This window comes from Dreissena polymorpha, chromosome 3 (genome assembly GCF_020536995.1).
Source record: "Dreissena polymorpha isolate Duluth1 chromosome 3, UMN_Dpol_1.0, whole genome shotgun sequence".
NCBI classification, from domain to species: Eukaryota; Metazoa; Mollusca; class Bivalvia; order Myida; family Dreissenidae; genus Dreissena; species Dreissena polymorpha.
Genome location: NC_068357.1, coordinates 107,091,302 through 107,110,300, shown reverse-complemented (window position 1 = coordinate 107,110,300; position 18,999 = coordinate 107,091,302). Strand labels below are relative to the sequence as shown.

At 35.7% G+C, this 18,999-nt stretch overlaps 2 protein-coding genes across 10 annotated transcripts in view; one reads left to right on the top strand and one right to left on the bottom strand.

Annotated features, from left to right (window-relative positions):
- LOC127870863 (tyrosyl-DNA phosphodiesterase 1-like) overlaps positions 1–8,527 on the bottom strand; it is a 43,434-nt gene extending 34,907 nt beyond the window's left edge. For 2 of the 8 annotated variants that reach the window (XM_052413412.1, XM_052413420.1), the window contains exon 1: positions 5,008–5,141. In XM_052413412.1, coding sequence (XP_052269372.1) covers positions 5,008–5,126 — 119 coding nt within the window. In that variant the 5' untranslated portion in view covers positions 5,127–5,141. Of the gene's footprint in view, positions 1–3,177; positions 3,334–4,803; positions 4,830–4,957; positions 5,142–8,489 lie in introns of those variants that run through there. The other 6 variants (XM_052413414.1, XM_052413413.1, XM_052413418.1 and 3 more) reach the window with 6 other exon arrangements.
- Positions 6,576–18,189, top strand: LOC127870891 (insoluble matrix shell protein 1-like). 2 transcript variants are annotated; one of them, XM_052413474.1, is made up of 5 exons: positions 6,576–6,788; positions 13,117–13,243; positions 15,145–15,328; positions 15,861–16,038; positions 17,531–18,189. In XM_052413474.1, exons 1-5 carry the CDS (start codon positions 6,749–6,751, stop codon positions 17,848–17,850), a joined length of 849 nt encoding a protein of 282 aa, XP_052269434.1. In that variant the 5' UTR covers positions 6,576–6,748; the 3' UTR covers positions 17,851–18,189. The 2 variants fall into 2 exon arrangements, with proteins under 2 accessions (XP_052269434.1, XP_052269435.1); XM_052413475.1 differs by lacking the exon at positions 6,576–6,788 and adding an exon at positions 7,091–7,224.
- The last annotated feature ends 810 nt before the right edge of the window (positions 18,190–18,999 follow it).

The window sequence follows — 18,999 nt, the reverse complement described above, 5'->3', positions numbered from 1 at the left end:
TTTCTTCTTTGTCATTGATTGTAAATTATGATGGTACACTTCAACACCGTTATTTCGAAGTCGTCGGGACCGTTAAAAAAACTTCGCATTAACGATAATTCGAAATAAACATTTGACAGACGACTTCTTTGATTCTGTAATAATTCTGTGGAATTCGCATTGTTCGGTTGCACGCTACTATTAATAATTGTTTACTTTTTTGTCATATTGCAATAGATTTCTACTTGTAACAAACGAAGGAATAAAACGATTCTTGTTCTTCTTTTTATGCTTTCTCTAAGTACAGAACATATTAAATATAATAAATATGCACTAATTATCAGAACATATAAAATACAACGAATAGCACAAATTACCAGACCATATAAAATATAACGAATAGCACAAATTGTCATACATGACGTAAATACAGATGAATACATTTTCGGAAATGGATTAACATTTTTTGTAAATAAGACGCGATGTCTCTCTGAACAGCATTAAACTGGACGCGTGTAACATATTTCTTATATTTGTCAAGGAGATGGAAGAACTCACTTCCGCCCGTGTTTTACTCGCAGAAGGTAGAGTTTATATAAGATGAATTTACTTGGACAACATTTACTAAGACATAACTTGACACGTTTATTTGTTACTAAAGAATGCAAAGTACATAAATAGTAATTATCGGCTTTTGACGACATTATAAAATTAACACGATACGCGCAGACGACAAAGGTGTAATTATCAGCTTTTGACGCACCACGCCCAGACGACAAAGGTGTGAAATTATGCTCAGCGTTTTGCAGCTTTGACTTCGGATTAAAGATTGATGATTAGGTGCGAATTATAGTGTTGGGACCGACAGAATCACTTCGAATTAACGATTTTTCCGGTTTAACGAAGTTCGGATTAACAATGAAATTTTACATTAAAAAAGAAGAACCAAAATCGGGACCGGAAAAATACTTCGAAATAACGGTGACTTCGGATTATCGGTGTTCGAAATAACGGTGTTGAAGTGTACTTTTAACATATTTTTTTCCTGTACAGGTGTATCAATTAAAACTTCAATTGTAACAAAACCAGAAATGTTCAGGATCCTTTCACTTCCCTGTAAATTTAAAGCAATTCAACATTAAATCAAATTTATATTTTGTTACAAATATTTGCTTTCAATTAAAAATTCCTTTAAAATCTCATTTTACAGCAGAGATAAGAAATAAGACCTGTAAACAAGCCCCATATGTATTGCCAATGCCAGGTTACCTCTTTCCATTTGATCATTCTTGAGTATTGTTTTAATGGGCCATCTAACTTTGCTGAATCATAGTTATTGGTAGCCAGCACAAGGCAATTAATCAAGGCATTATCTATTAACAATTTCAAGAAGTGTAATAGCTCTAGACTGTTCTTTTGTATGTTCAACTTTGCATGACCTGTAAATGGGGCAATTTATGGCTGAAAATCCTCCTGTAACTATGTTCCACATCAAATTGATTTTAATCAGTCAATGTCTGGCACAAAGTAAATCATTAAAAGGAGAAGTCACTTTGCCTTCATGAAATTAATGTGCCAAGTTAAGATTAATTTGGCAAAGAAATCGCCCACGTAACCCACTCTTCACGAGACCCTTGAAAACTGACATCCAAACCCGATGGAGTTTTCCAATTGATCACGCTTAAACATATAACCTCGTACTGGGGCAGCAGGAACAGTTCTCTTTTATATAATAACAACCAAAAATCAAGTGAAATATTCAAAGCGCTACAGGCACTGCAGCTGTTTGCTTTTGAATAACATAGGACACAACTTGCCTTTCAAAAATTAAATACTGCTTTTCAAATTGCAAGTTTAAATTAAACAAAAAGAATTCAAGTTTTGTGAGAGTGAGTCTAAATGCAAATACAGAGAATTTGTGAGCACTTATCCAAATATTAGCAGCAAGCCTGTTTTAGTATGGAAGTAGAGCAAATGTGATTGACTGTATACTAAGAACTAAGTTAATGTTAAATGAAATTATTTGCAATCACCAAACCATGAATATTTTGTCTGAATATCTGATTCCTTTTACATAATGAATTTAATTACATGAAGTGACTTTGCAATGACATAAATATTTCTAATACTACCAGTGCTTTATCTGAAATTACTGAATCAAACTTTTCTTAAAATAAATTTACAATTGAACATTGAAATTGTCCTTATATTGTATCAAGTTTCCCGAGCAAATTTGTTATTTTACAGCCATTAACTTATAGGAAATGGCAGAGTAAGCCCTTGCAAATTTTAAACTTCTTATCAATTGGACATATAAAAACAAGGGACAAAATTGTCACAAAACCAGGTTTTCATTGTGAAAAAAAAATCTGATAAAGGGAGAAAACTCAAACTGAACTTTTGAAATGACCAAAAAAATTAACCCCCTTTGTAAGTTTTTTTTTTTTTTTAAATCTATTTTTAGTCGTGGCGACCTTGACATTGGAGATATTGACGTCATTCTTTCGTGGGACACACCGTCCCATGATGGTGAACAAATGTGCCAAATGATTTTAAAATCTCACAATGAATGACATAGTTATGGCCAGGACAAGCTCATTTATGGCCATTTTTGACCTTTGAACTCAAAGTGTGACCTTGACCTTGGAGATATCGACGTAATTATTTCGCGCGACACACCGTCCAATGATGGTGAACAAATGTGCCAAATGATTTTAAAATCTGACGATGAACGACATAGTTATGGCTCGGACAAGCTCATTTATGGCCATTTTTGACCTTTGAACTCAAAGTGTGACCTTGACCTTGGAGATATCGACGTAATTATTTCGCGCGACACACCGTCCAATGATGGTGAACAAATGTGCCAAATGATTTTAAAATCTGACAATGAACGACATAGTTATGGCCCGGACAAGCTTATTCCGCCAGCCCGCCAGCCAGCCAGCCCGCCCGCATTCGCCAATCTAATAACCAGTTTTTTCCTTCGGAAAACCTGGTTAAATATTGATGATAATGATGTAACAATAAACCGCAAATAAATCAACTCATTCTCAGGTAGGTCAATAGTTGCAATAATTCAACTCTCAGATAAAGCTGAGAGTTGCAATGTGCTCTCTCTTGTCCATGGGTGCAAAATGTTATCAACAATGCAAGGGTTAAGGAACACTGAAACTGCAAGAACTTATTTATGTTTACCTGTCTAAACCACAAACTCATCCAAATGGTACCATTAAATCAAGAAAAAATTGCTTTTTGTTGTTTTTCTTTCGTACGCTGTATCCGCCATATTGGAAAATTTATCCAATATTGGTTAGGTCGCAGTACACCAATATTTTGCACGTTCGGGTTATGTGTTGGAGCCTTAAAGGGGCCTTTTCACAGATTTTGGCATGTTTTGAAGTTTGTCATTAAATGCATTATATTGATAAATGTAAACATTAAATTTTAAAAACTCCAGTAAACAATCAAAAATAAAATTTAACAAGGGACAAAATTGTCACAAAACCAGGTTTTCATTGTGAAAAAAAATCTGATAATGGGAGACAACTCAAACTGAACTTTTGAAATGAACAAACAAAATGAACCCCCTTTGTAAGTTTGTTTTAAAATAAATCTATTTTTAGTCGTGGCGACCTTGACATTGGAGATATTGACGTCATTCTTTCGTGCGACACACCGTCCCATGATGGTGAACAAATGTGCCAAATGATTTTAAAATCTCATAATGAATGACATAGTTATAGCCCAGACAAGCTCATTTATGGCTATTTTTTACCTTTGAACTCAAAGTGTGACCTTGACCTTGGAGATATTGACGTAATTTTTTCGCGCGACACACCGTCTAATGATGGTTAACAAATGTGCCAAATGATTTTAAAATCTCACAATGAACGACAAAGTTATGGCCCGGACAAGCTTGTTCCGCCCGCCCGCCAGCCAGCCAGCCAGCCCGCCCGCATTCGCCAATCTAATAACCAGTTTTTTCCTTCGGAAAACCTGGTTAAAAAAGGAAAAAAAGTAGCCCGCAGTAGGGCTCGAACCAGTGACCCTCGGAATCCTGAAGTAAAAACGCATTAGCCAACTGAGCTATTCTGCCAAGCATAATTGAGTTGTGTATTTTATACGTTATATAAGCAATCTTCGTAGTTTCTCAAATTTAAATGACAACAACAGAACTCTCCAAATTATTCAATCGTTTCGCGTTGCAACGCTTAATAATTTTTAGGTTTTTAAATAGTCAAAAGATGCATATAATGGCTATATTAGACCATGGCCAATGTTCAGTAATACTGTTTCCCCACAAAAAATTTGCGAATCTGAAACAACTCTTTTCAATTTTGTCAATTTACCAAACCGTAAAAAGATCCCTTTAAAGTCGATAACGATGTGGTATTCGATACAATACACTGATTCAAATTTAAACATATACATGTCAGCGAGAAAAGTGTGTTGAAACATCGTCGTGTTTTTATAGGGTGCATGCAAAGGATAACATCCGTAGGTTGCCATTCAGGTAAATTTAACATGTTTATGAAGTTTATTCATTAATTTCCTCAATTTGTCTCGAACGATGTTTGTTTAGTTATGCGCACAAAATCTGTGCACAGATTTGCTCTTGTCTTTATGAATGAGTGAATATGGACTCCCAGAGCTGCCATAGCAAAAATTATCAAAGGCTCTAGGAGTCCGTTTATATGGACTAGAAGGTCAATAACCATACGTTACTTAATTGCTGGAAGATCTTTTATTTAAAACTATACAACATGGACCAATTGCAGCATGTACCTATTGCCGATTTCCAGAACCAAATTTTAAAATTACTTTTTTATCATCCGAAATTTTGACTGTATAAAACGTAAATATCAAACGGTAGCAGTAGCCGGATACTGCTTCCAACAGAAACGGGCTGATCTCATAGCTTTAATACACAAATTTTCTATACAAAAACTGAGACTAATTACAATATTTTATTTACATATATAATTACGGGTATAATAGCACTCTTTACATGTATTTAAGCATTACAAATTATTATGATACCGCTGATTCCACAATTTGATCTCTGTCAGCAGACGCTCTTTTAACAGTAGTCGGGTCAGTACGGTAAATCCACGACGGCAATAACGATGATCGCTAACGACCATGTCGGTCGAAATTAGAATGATCACTAACGTTAAATTGTAGATTCTATTGACGTTTTTAGAAACTTGAATAATTAAATACAAAAGCGTTCAAAAGCGTGTTAATTAAGTCGTTTCTGTATAACTTTTAAGTGTTGACATATTGTAGAAAATAGCATTTACTTGGATAACGTTTTTGATTAGAGGATAACATACATTCATTTTTTTTGTTGAACTACCGGCCTGTGTCATTGACCTCAGTAACCTGTAAAATTTTAGAACACATTATTCGCAAACACTTATTGTTAAAATCATCTGGAAGAAATCAAAACCTTTACCAATTTAAACCATGGATTTAAATCAGGATATTCTCGTGAGACCCAGCTTGTTGTGACACTCGAAGATATGCTAAAAAACAATGATGAAGGATACCAAACCGATGTTTTGATCTTAGATTTCTCGAAAGCTTTCGATACCGTCCCTCATGAAGGACTCCTAACAAAACTAGATAGCTTTGGTATCAAAGGACCCATTCACACCTGGATCAGAAACTTTTTAACAACCAGATTTATGCAGGTAGTTGTCGATGGAGAATGCTCAAAGAAAGTGACAGTAGACTCTAGGGTACCTCAAGGTACTGTTATGGGACCATTATTATTCCTTTGCCATATCAATAACATGCCCGGAACAGTACACTCACAGATCAGACTATGTGCAGATGATTACTTATTTATCGCAAAATTAGAAACCAAAACGACCAACAAATCCTACAAAATGACTTGAATGAATTAGAAAAATGGGCAGAAAAGTGGGGCATGCGTTTTAATGTCAAAATTGTTGCCTTCTCAGTGTTAATAATAAACCCATGCACTTGTATTTGTGGCGAAATTCTGAAACAGGTAGAAGAAAAACCCTACCTTGGATTAACAGTACATGAAACTTCGAAATGGTATTCACATATAACAAAAGTCGCAAAGAAAGCAAACTCAACCATGACACTATTGAGTGGAAACCTAAGAAATTGTTCTAAAGATTGTAGAAAACTTAGTTACATATCCCTGGTTAGATCATTGCCCGACTATGGGCTATCATCTGGGACCGCTACCTTCAAAATGACATATAGAAAAGATCGAACGCGTGCAAAGAAAAGTAACACGCTTCATAAAAAAACAATTATCATGATAGAAGTGAAGGCTGTGTAACAAGGATGCTAAAGGACCTTAAACTTCCACCGCTCCAAGATCGCAGAAGATCCAGCCGGCTGATCTTCCTATACAAAGTGATCGAGGCGATGGTGCCAGCTATACCACCGGAAGAATACATATAACCATCAAAAAACAAGAGGCAAGTGAAAGTTTAAACCGATAAAGATTTCCAAACAACAAACATCATAGATCGCTACAGCATAAACAACAACAGAGGATTGAAAGTGAAATCCGTCCATACAGAGCAGTACAAAAACTCATTCTTTATAAAGACTGCGGTAGATTGGAACCACCTTGATAATAACACCGCATGCGCACAGCCTACATCGAAACAGGCCCTGCACTGTATAGAAGCAGAAGCAGAAGTGGCATTTTTATAATGTATTATAGAATGACTTAAAGAAATAACAACTTATTTACACCAAATGCTTTACTCCAAATATGAGTGGACCCGAGAGTGATAACATAAGTTCCAATCTTTGTGAGTTTATTATTGATTATCTTCAGTAAGTTTTTCTTCTTCTGGTGATCAAGTATATCTAACTGATTTCATTTTAGCTTTTTTGTAAGCAAATGATACGTTATTTGTGTCTTCTTAATTTTCACTTGGTCTGAAGAGCTTTATTCATTAACAGTGATATTATATGGGCATCTAACAGTTTACAGGTGTCTATTATTTTGGGTGTTTTCACTTCATATACACTTATATTTGTTAATGCAGCATCAACATACTAAAACAATATCCCGGAAAGAGAAAAATAATGCATTTGAATATCAACCGTACTTTCGTTTTGACAAGTGACGACATAAATGATTCGATTTACGATGTGAATCTATATTGAGTTTTAGTGCAGATTCGTTCCTACGACACAAATACACTATTTTGTTTTACGGATCATTTCGGCTTAGAGGACTGGGTGAGTCAAGCAAGATGAGTTGCAGATAATTAGTCAGTGACCACATTTTAACTAACTATTTTGACCTGTTAATTCTTTTCAGCTCAATTCAACAGTGAAAAATTTCCATAATATCACTTTAAGACGTTTAAGCCTTCAAAACGCTCGCGTGTTATTCAAGTTTCAGTTTCAATTTCAAAGATTGGCATATTGTAACGCTCGCACAAAACTATGACGTAAGTCGTTATTTCGTCAAAACGATTAGCACAAATTATTATCTTCAGTTTGCAACTTGTTTATGAAAAAGTAAAACGGTCATAAATATGTATGTTTGGTTTCTTTCTAGACACACGCACATACGATTATATGCAACAAAAATGTATAGTACTTTCACAAATCTGTTAGGCTGAGTAACGATAAAGATATACATTTTAATTTTATGTATTAAGTTCTCGCGGTTAAATATGACAAGAAAATAGCATTATCGACGTGCACCAGTCGGAGCCTATTGTGAATAAAACTTACAATCATAATAGGAAATACGGCAAACGTTGTATCGTTTTATTAATGAGTCACTGCGAAACCAAATAATAAATAGATCTAAGCATTGAATATGGCGATGATGACTAGTTTTACCACAACTGTCGGATCATAAATTATGAGTGGCTAGTTTTTTTGTAAACGTCTGTGGCATGTCTATTCGCATTACCACAATGGCAGGCATACGCTGCACGACCCTCGTGCTTACTATAGGTGTGTGATTCTGAAGGTCCTAATTCGACGTGGATTCCGAACCACGAGTATTGCTCTGTGAGTTTCTGTATGTGCACAGCCATGCGTTTGGTATTCTGTAGGCTTTCCCGATGGACACATGATTCTCAAGCTGCCTTCCGTGAATATGTTTTCTGTGAAAAACGTTTCATGTGAAGTGTTAGGAATAAAGTTTTATCATACATTGTTGATCAACAAAATGCACTCATTGTTATTCAAAAACTCGATCGTATTTAGCTAGTGCGCGGGCTATATACGTTGGTCGACAACGTATACTTTTAATATACTAATACATGTACTCAAATGATAGTCGATACTGAATTGTGAATATATAGCTCACACGGTTAAAGGCTATTATTTAATATATTTTATTAGTAAAGCAGGTTTCGGTAACACCGAAACTAAATCACCGATAGTAATCACACAATATATTAACCAGGGGCACAACAACGTATGACAACGAAATAGAACATCGTGATCTATTCCAACAAATACTAGTAGTTTGATATACATACCTGCGTAATATGTTTTTGTCCATAAAAGAACATTACCGCGACACGTGGATAGAGTTTTGTGTTATCTGACATGACGCCTGTAGCCAGTTCTTTATCAAAACTGTCGGCTTCCACTTAGTGCACAGACGCGTCGTGGTCGAGGTCGATTCCACATGTGCCCGAAACATTTGCACATTTTGTGCTCTATTTATCTACTTGTTAACGCGCAAAACCGGTCCCGACTCCAATTCTTTGCATTAACCGTTCAAAGGCGTTCATCCCGATTAAATCCTTGTGTGTTTAAAGATGGTATTGTGGGAAAAAGAAGTGAATAAGAATTGTCATCATGGAAGAGTCTCTTGATGTTCATTCTTTGATACTAGTATATGATATCTAAACACTAACATGAAATATTTTTGCAGTATTTTCTAAAATAATAAAATATCGTTTTCTTTTATTTAATGGAGATTTTTGTGTGTTTTTTTTTAAAGTGCAATTGCGTGAATTTACTTATAAAACTGTAACACGCAACCACCACACCTCAGCGGCCTTTGAATTTCTAATTTAAACGCTATGACGGTAATACGTACACGTCTTTGCTTCGGTAAAAAGCGTTAGAAACGCATTATTAATATTCCGGTTTCGAATGATCTCGTAGTACCTGTTTGGTAAAGACCACGTAAATGTACTCGTCGAAGATAAACATATAATGAGGATTTCTGTGTTTATATAGTAAACAGGATCAATTATTTGATCATTGCAAAGGTAAAATCCTTTAAGATCATTAGCCATGTTGGCTCGTTAAAACATTATGAAACAAGTTGTTGACGTCTACTACATAACATCACGCTATATAACCATCCGAAGAATATTGGTATAATGATTTATATTAATATTAATATGTCTCTATATGTGTACATGAGATATATTAATATGTCTCTATATGTGTACATGAGATATATTAATATGTCTCTATATGTGTACATGAGATATATTAATATGTCTCTATATGTGTGCATGAGATATATTAATATGTCTCTATATGTGTACATGAGATATATTAATATGTCTCTATATGTGTACATGAGATATATTAATATGTCTCTATATGTGTACATGAGATATATTAATATGTCTCTATATGTGTACATGAGATATATTAATATGTCTCTATATGTGTACATGAGATATATTAATATGTCTCTATATGTGTACATGAGATCAAGTTGATAGATGAAATCCAGCAATGATCACACATTACATGGCGAGAAGTTCCCGCTAAGAAAATGTGTTACGGAATAAGTCGAGATCTAGAGCGAATATCAACACAAACTAAACACTTATACTTCCTTACTGTTATAGCTGGAATGTGGTTGGCATAGTATAATATAGTGTATAAAACTGCGAACGGCTCGGGTGTCGCCATCCTGTCATTCTTTTTCATTCTACCCTATCGGCGTTTCGATCTCAAAGTGGAATGGTTTTGTTTTTAACTTTCAAACCATTTAGTATGCGTTCTCGATTTCAGGATGTTCTTAACGGATAATTTCATGGTTCCAATTGCTCTTCATGAACACAAAACGGGCGCCTAATTACTCATTCTACATATTAAGGAACTATGTAATACCTGTCAAAACAAGTAGGCCTATAGAATAGCACAACAACATTGACCTGGCACTGTGAACGTCATTGGTATTCATTATAGGCTTGATGCTTTTTCCTTTATTTGCATCCTGTTTGTTGGTGTACGTTTTAGACGAGTTTTTGCATGAGGCAATATTATACTGTATACGTCTAGTGTACGATTCAACAGATTAAAGTCGTTTCCAAGGCGGGAAGTTATTTGTTCCTGTTAACGTTACTTAAATATATTCTTGCATAAATGTCAGGTTACTATTTGCGAGCTCTCAAACGAATTAAGAATTATTGTGCTAGATTCGGTATAAATGTGCTTTTAAATAAAGAACTTAAATAAAGAACGACTCGTTCACGGTAAAACATGACGGGTTTGTAGTTTGTGGTTGGATATAAAATTGAAAACTGCTGCGTAACATGCCCTAAACATTCTTACCGTGGTTGACCAAGGAAACAACATTTGAGATGACCGCGATTGTATGTGACGTTTTTATGCCGTTCCATATTGATTCCAAGATACTTGTCACAGAGCTTGTAGATTTAGTGTGTATGTGTTTGTTAACGTTAGCATTTTGATGACCTTTAAGCCTTTTCACAGCTGCCATTTTCATAGACACTGTGTTTTACGGCCATCGTCAAATGCGTCATCGTTTCACAATCTGTTTCTACCATGTGAGCGTATAACGCATCTTAATATCGTGAAATACTACTATCTACTAATAAGGACCTATTATCTCGTAATGATGTTTAATGACATACTCATTCATATTTAGAGCTCTGTAGGTTCTTATTAGGATGCATTATATATGCAATGGTGTCAGGAATCTGTAAAACAGTTGAACAATCTTGTAATAAGGGCGTAATTGATGTAACCCCTAATTAGGACTTCACATGTTTCTAGTTGAAATATAAAAAAATGTTGACGCACTAGGACGCCAGAAAACACGATGTGGACGAAAACCACATGATACTCAAATGTGCAAGAACTTTGTATAATGTATCGTCCTAACCACACTATCGAGTGTGCCCATAACGAATGCCTTTATTGTTGTTGACGTTCAAACGACTGGCTTTAATCAGAAAGTACAAAACGATGTCATTTGCGGGATGTGACCTTTTAAACAACGCTTGTGGCTTGTGTGACGTAAAAAACGTTTGCCCGACGTTGTAACATATCTATAGCGAGATATTTGACCGCCTTGTTACCGAGTGACTTCGTAAAAAAGACAGAATTTCGTCAGTTCATAATTGGTCATTCATTGATATAGCAGTTGCCATATAGAACTCAAAACGGTTAATATTTAATATGAAAATAATATATCTATTTGCGTCATTATTGTTGTGGCAATGTTGCAAAACACAAAATGTGAATTCTGGTAAGTGACAGAATACTATTTTTTTCTAGTCGCGCTATTTTTTTTTTAAATAAAATCTATTATCTAACATGATGTTAGTTTAGTACGATGTAGAACTGTTTGTTGTTAAAAAATAATAATTGAGAGAATTCTCGCTGCATGTTTATGTGCTAGTTTATTTTAAGACACTCAACCTTTGAACTCGTCACGTATATTTCTCTTTCAGGTAGTATTAGGTACATGAATTCTAAAACGAATAATACGTTGTTTTGAGCATTTTCGTAATCATAATTAATTAGTAGACGCCGGTCGGGTACCCATTTGTAAGATGTAATCCAGTTAATTACTGTGTATCCCGCTGTGGTATTTTCGAAAATTGTGCGTATTTCATAAGAGTTTCTTAAATTTATTAAATCAATTACGCAATAATAGATAAACATTTTTCGGTAATTTAATTTATCCAATGTGCTGTATTTCATTGGAGTCTATGTTGCAAGAATAACTTTTTCTCAATTCCTGATTACCTGCTCCTGACACTTCGTGGATGGTACTAAGTACTCTCATAGAACGAACTGTGTACAGGGCTAAACGTTTGTGGCGCATTAACTTAGTTACGGTGCTTTTCCAAACTATCGAGGCATACGGTAAGAAAGATGGACGATTTTTCGTTGAATTCGTACCAGTCTTGCGCAATCTGAAATAAAGATAAAGGAAGGAAAATGTTTGGAACATATGCAGTTTTAAAATCGGTGTCAGATTGACTGATACTGTATTAAATGAGTAATTGCTACGAATCGAATCCCTGAAAGGTATATGAACAATCTGTGCAGCGGATCCGTGGTGTACTGATAACGTACTGGTTGCTTAAAGGGATCTTTTCACGCTTTGGTAAATTGACAAAATTGAAAAAAGTTGTTTCAGATTCGTAAGTTTTCGTTTTAGTTATGATATTTGTGAGGAAACAGTAAAACTGAACATTAACCATGCTCTAATATAGCCATTATATGCATCTTTTGACGATTTTAAAACCTAAAAATTATAAAGCGTTGCAACGCGAAACGATTGAATAATTTGGAGAGTTCTGTTTTTGTCGTTAAATTTTGTGAAACTACGAAGATTGCTTATATAAGGTATAAAATACGTAAAGAATGTGTATACGGCGGAATAGCTCAGTAGGCTAAAGCGTTTTTACTTAAGGACTCTGGCAGGACTCCAGGGGTCAGTGGTTCGAAACCTGCTCCGGGCAATGTTCTTTTCCTTTTTTTAATTTTTTTCTTGATTTTTTACTGGAGCTTTTATGATCCAATGTTTACATTTATCAATATAAAGCATTTAATGAATAAGTTAAAAAAAAAATGCCAAAATCTGTGAAAAGGCCCCTTTAACAACTTGAGCCGCGTTCTCGGCAAACTGGACATGTGCTTAAAGTGTCGAACCGGATCAGCCTGTACAGACTGAACAAACTAATTCAGAATGACACTTTACGCACATGTATTTAGTCCATTTTTTTCCTGGACCGAGTCCTAATTGGTCGCCACGTTCTCACCCTGTCGGCATCAACCTACAAATCCGTCTCTCTCTGGCGTGCTAGTGGAATAATAAAATATGTCCAGACCATAATATCATCATGTGTGTCACTGCCTTCTGTTCTACCTCAGGTAACGTGGAGTACAATGTAGATATGGAGGTTTTCTCGGGCCGGTCCAGTCCGACATGGACGGTGGACACACGCAGTCCGGTGTACGACCGTCTCTCCAGGCTGCTAGGTCGAGCCCGACCCACGAGGTAGGTCACAGCCCCCGGGTCAACAAATATTAGACTGTGAAAAAATAGTTTAATGCATGTACGTAAAGTGTTGTCCCAGATCAGCCTGTGCATTACGCACAGGCTGATATGGGACGACACTTTCCGACTTAACTGGGTTTTCGCTGAAAAGACACTTTCTATGAACAAAAATAATAAAGTGTCCCCACTTATTAGCCTGTGTGGACTTCAACGGCTATTCTCAATAACATTTTCAAAACGTTTGAAATGTATATTTGCCCAGCGGTGCATGTATTTTTTTCTCTCTCCCATGGTCAAATTACGGGATAGAATTTTGTCGTTTGGTAAAATTGGTACACATCGTGATTAATAGTGTTATATAAATCTTATTTTTAGTTTTATAGTTAACACTGGGATAAAATCACAAATATATAAGCGCTTCTGCTCGAAGATTGTTTGATATGTTTACTTCTTAAATGTCATCGTGTTCCGATTATTATTTCATGAACTATTATAATTTCTTTTTGACGTTGACGTTTCTATCATTACTACAACTGACTTCTCGTTATTGATAACATGTCTTAAAGGGGCCTTTTCACAGATTTTGGCATTTTTTGACTTATTCATTAAATGCTTTATATTGATAATTGTAAACATTGGATCGTAAAAGCTCCAGTAAAAAATCAAGAATAAAATTAAAAAAAAGGAAAAGAACATTGCCCGGAGCAGGTTTCGAACCAGTGACCCCTGGAGTCCTGCCAGAGTCCTGTAGTAAAAACGCTTTAGCCTACTGAGCTATTCCGCCGAGTACACATACTTGACGCATTTTATACCTTATATAAGCAATCTTCGTAGTTTCACAAAATTTAACGACAAAAACAGAACTCTCCAAATTATTCAATCGTTTCGCGTTGCAACGCTTTATAATTTTTAGGTTTTAAAATTGTCAAAAGATGCATATAATGGCTATATTAGACCATGGTAAATGTTCAGTATTACTGTTTCCTCACAAATATCATAACTAAAACGAAAATTTGCGAATCTGAAACAACTTTTTTCAATTTTGTCAATTTACCAAAGCGTGAAAAGATCCCTTTAACAACGCAACAACGACATTATTTGCTCAAATCACCTCGTCATCTTCGCTTGTGGTCCCGTCTTGGACATATGCCGCCGATTAATTTACTCTGACAAGAAAAAAAATACGTATGCATTTGATCGAAAAACTTTTGTTTGACAGTTGACATGATCTGGAACATGACGCGGACAACATTAAGCGTCTGCCTACATATGTTAACCATTAGATAAAATGAATAATCAATTAGTGAGTTTAAACGTAATTAAGACAGGAGCTTTGACGTTTGATCACTTTTCACGTGTTTACATGTACATATAGAATTACCACACATATCACAATATGGGCTATGACACATAATGTCATTCATTCATTCATTCATTTGTTCGTTCGTTCGTTCGTTCGTTTGTTCGTTCTTTCATTTATGTATTAATTAATTCATTCGTTCGTTCATTTATTTATTCATTTATTCAGACATTCATTCGTTCATTTATGTATTCATTAATTCGTTCATTTATTCATTCATTTATTTATTCATTCATTTATTCATTCATTTATTCATTCACTTATTCATTCATTTACTCATTCATTTATTCATTCATTTATTCATTCATTTACTCATTCATTTATTCATTCATTTATTTAGTCATTTATCCATTTATTCACTCATTTATTCACTCATTCTTAAATTTATTCGTTCGTTTATTCATTTATTAATGCATTTATTCATTCATTCATTTGTTCATTCATTTATCATTTCATTTATTATTTCATTTATTATTTCATTTCTTGATTTCTTCATCGTTTTTGATCGATTTATTGATCTTTCATCTTCATTAATTCGCAGAATGCTTGAAACGCTTGGTTACCGTGGTTTCGAAGTCGAGGTTCGTGACCCGCTCGGACAGCGCCGCTACATGACGGTGGGAGCCGGGAGTAGCCCCGCCCTAGAGCTGTTGCTACTCAACTCCTCGCCGCAACCGCTAGAAGGCGCTGTGCGGCAGACGGTCATGGACTCCATTAGACGTACGGTAAGGAGGCGACGCCAGCGCCATATGATTTGAGAGACGAGATCCAGGACACTATCATGACTTTGAAGTTTATTTTATTCACGATGTAACTTCCCTGATGTAAATTGACTGTGCTTTGTATAGATTCATTCTTCTTTATGTTTTACATCTCGTGTTGTGTACAATAATTCAAATGTAGCATTAATGAACGTTGGTATGAACACTTGTGTTTATAAGTTATTTTTTATTATATACTTTTTATCGATATTTATGGATTACCGGTAATTTGGATATTAAAATAGCGAAATATTTTTTTTTCGTCAACCAATACAAATATTAAATGGATCTTTTTTTAAATACTACTTATACTTAAATATATATGTACCGTGTTATATTATGTTCTCATTGATCTTTGGAAACAGCGCATGTTTATTCCATTGTTTAACGAACAATGCTTGTATAGTTGTTAGCCATGAAGAGTTGTAATTTACAATGTAAATACACTTATGCAAATATTAAACTCGTTTGTTGTTTATTTTCCTATCATTACCAGAACACCCCGATAGAACCGGTGTCGCTTGAACTCGGTTATTTCAATGATCTCGACGATGCTCCGGTTTGCGTTCTCCCGACCTTTGACCCGATGCTCTGGAACCGCCACCCTACTGTACGCCTCAACAACTGCTACAACTACGCCACCCAGCGACAAACAAACACGTTCGCGCAACCAGGTTGGACAAAGTAGAAATATTTTAATACAGTGCGAATTCCAAATTTCAAAATTCGAATTCCCAATGTGATCTCCCTCACAACGTAAATAAGGCGCTGCTGATAAGCAGACTTATGAGCGGAATTGGCCTATTAATTTGTATATATGAGTGGTGTTCTGAGAAAACTGGGCTTAATGCATATGCGTAAAGTGTCGTCCCATATTAGCCTGTGCAGTCCGCACAGGCTAATCAGGGACGACACTTTCCGCTTGTATGGTATTTTTAGTTTCAAGGAAGTCCATCCTTACCGAAAATCAAGTTTAGGCGAAAAGTGTCGTGCCTGATTAGCCTGTGCGGACTGCACAGGCCAATGTGGGACGACACTACGCAAATGCATTAAGTCCAGTTTTCTCAGAACGCGGCTCATATGCATTTCTTCGAAGCAAACAAACTGCGAACGATCGTTATATTTGGCTATGCCATTAAAAACACTCGATAATGATCGCGTTTTAAAATATTTTTTTATTTACATTATTATTGTATGGAATCAAGAAGCTGTTAATTCTTCCAAATCTCGATCATTGCTGTGACAGCTAGGGAAATAACCGATGCATTTTCTGTTAAAAATTTAATCACAGTCATCTCCCCTATAAGGTACAAGGATACATCCGTTCTTACATCTGCTATCAAATGAATTGTTATAAGTGTTCGGTCTATCACATTTACATCAGCCTACAATTGAATCTATTCTCGGTATGTAACCTTTACATCCGCCATATTTGGAAAATCTCCTATAAGTTGTCGGTCTGTAACCTTTCGGTATGTGGCTTCTACATCTGCCATCATATGAGCAATCTCCTTTACGCTGTAGCCGTTGCTTTAACCATACATTTTGATTTGGGCTTAGTTACACAAATCTCGTCAAGACGGACATACATTAAGTAAACGTAAATTGAAGGTGATATAATAAATCTATTTTCATTGAATGAACGCCAGGGGCCGTTTCATAAAAGATCGTACGACGATGTTAACTTACGAAATAATTTTGTAATCTTAAAAAGAAGATTTATAAACATATGATACGGACTTTAGTAATTATGCATCTTCGAAAAATGTATCGTATCGTTAATGTGTATTACGATGTTTATTGAAATTAAGATTAAGATTTTCATAGAGTGTGAAATATATTATTTTGTTTTAAATTATAGTCATGCACATTTAAATAACTTCAGTTCTTAGGTATAAACAACTAGACAGAGTATTAAACATAGTGTCTTGATTATTATGGTAAATGAGTGTCATCATGTGACTAATGACAAACCATCTACCGTGTACAATTAAATTTAGCTCTGCTAAAAAATGGACGAATTGACGAGCGTGTTTAATGTATGCCTGATATTAGAGAAATAAATGTATAAAATGGATAGAAGTTATACCTATTACATCAAATATTAAAAGACTAATCAGGTAGTAGCCTTATGGCGATATTTCAAGAAGACTTATCTCTTTATAGGACGCGCCACTGGACTAAAATACACTAAGCCCGTGGACGCGAGCGATGTTATCTTCGCCACCATTCGGGACGGATTCATGCCCGTACCATACTTCCACTGGGGCACTTGCGTGATTGCACTGACGGTCTGGCCCGGCGTGGATTATCACTACTACAGGCTAGATAACAATATGCTCTGGTCCCACAAAACCGGTAAAAACTACGTGAGAAACACAGATAACAGCGGCCAGCTGATCTCGGACCCACGCACTGCCGACAGGGGTCAATATGTCGTCTTTGCTGGCTATTTTCTCAACCACCCCCTTGCAATCGTGGACTAGGTCCGTATTCATAAAGCTTCTTAGGGACATATGATATGTGTTGCTTTCATAAAAATATAAGTTGGCGGCATCTATTTATATTGTAATTAATTTCGCACTATGGACTAGTTTCATGATGATTGCCGCACAAGAATGTAAATTTTTTATCTGAAATTCGCACAATTTAGTACAACTTCTATTTATATTACGCTAAGGTACTTTTTGAATACCGACTCTGACCTTCATGCTGCACTCTTGAACTCATCAAGCACTCCTACCAGACAATATGGAACCTATTATCGACCGAGCGGTCAGAAAATTACTGAATGCATATGCTTGAAATGAGCATCGTTAGGGGGGGGAGGGGGGGGGGGAATACTGTACTTAATTCATGTTCGTAAAGTGTCGTCCCAGAATAGCCTGTCAATTCCTATCAGGCTCATCAGGGACTACACTTTTCACATAAACTGGATTTTCGCTAAAAAGGGACTTCTTTAACCAAAAAAACACATACAAAGCGAATGTGTCGTCCCTGATAATAACACTTTACACACATGCATTTAGTCAAGTTTTCACTGAACGCGGCTTAAATTGTCTTAGTATGTTATGACATGTTAGTTTTAATATATTTGAATGATCTCATACATACACCTGTGTTTTTAAATACTAAATACTAAATTTCTATACATGAGCCGTATAATGTAAAAATGGCTCTTATTCCATATGCGGACATGGGTAAATAAACATCAGCAATGCACATTCGCACAGTCTGGCCAGGAGATCCGTTTTCCTCTAATGAGACCATGAAGCCATTTGAGACTTTTGTAACGGACAGTGAGGCTCATGATCAGCCTGGTCTGGAGCTACGCCGGCCGCATAAGGCATAAGACCCGTTTTCGCATTACGAGCGTCATATATATTTGTGGACGTTGTACTGCAATTCGGTCTTGGGTAAAGAAATCATAATTGTCTCGCGACTGTTAAGATCACAGCTCTTTCAACATATTAGTTAATCGATCTCCGGTTAAAATACCGGTATCATAAGTCATATTTTGTCTTTGACAATCAAAATTCCAATCACTTATTGCTCAGTCATTAGGTTTATTACTTGTTCTTTCTTTTTAGTAACAAATTATTTGTGTTTGGTTGAATGTTTGTGTATCTTTTTCA

Bases quoted from the DNA above. Each gene is read 5' to 3' on its own strand.
- LOC127870891 (XM_052413474.1), top strand. From the start codon at position 6,749: ATGAGTGGACCCGAGAGTGATAACATAAGTTCCAATCTTT. The intron at 13,244-15,144 runs GTAGGTCACAGC...ATTAATTCGCAG, and splicing joins GGTCGAGCCCGACCCACGAG to AATGCTTGAAACGCTTGGTT. The intron at 15,329-15,860 runs GTAAGGAGGCGA...TATCATTACCAG, and splicing joins TGGACTCCATTAGACGTACG to AACACCCCGATAGAACCGGT.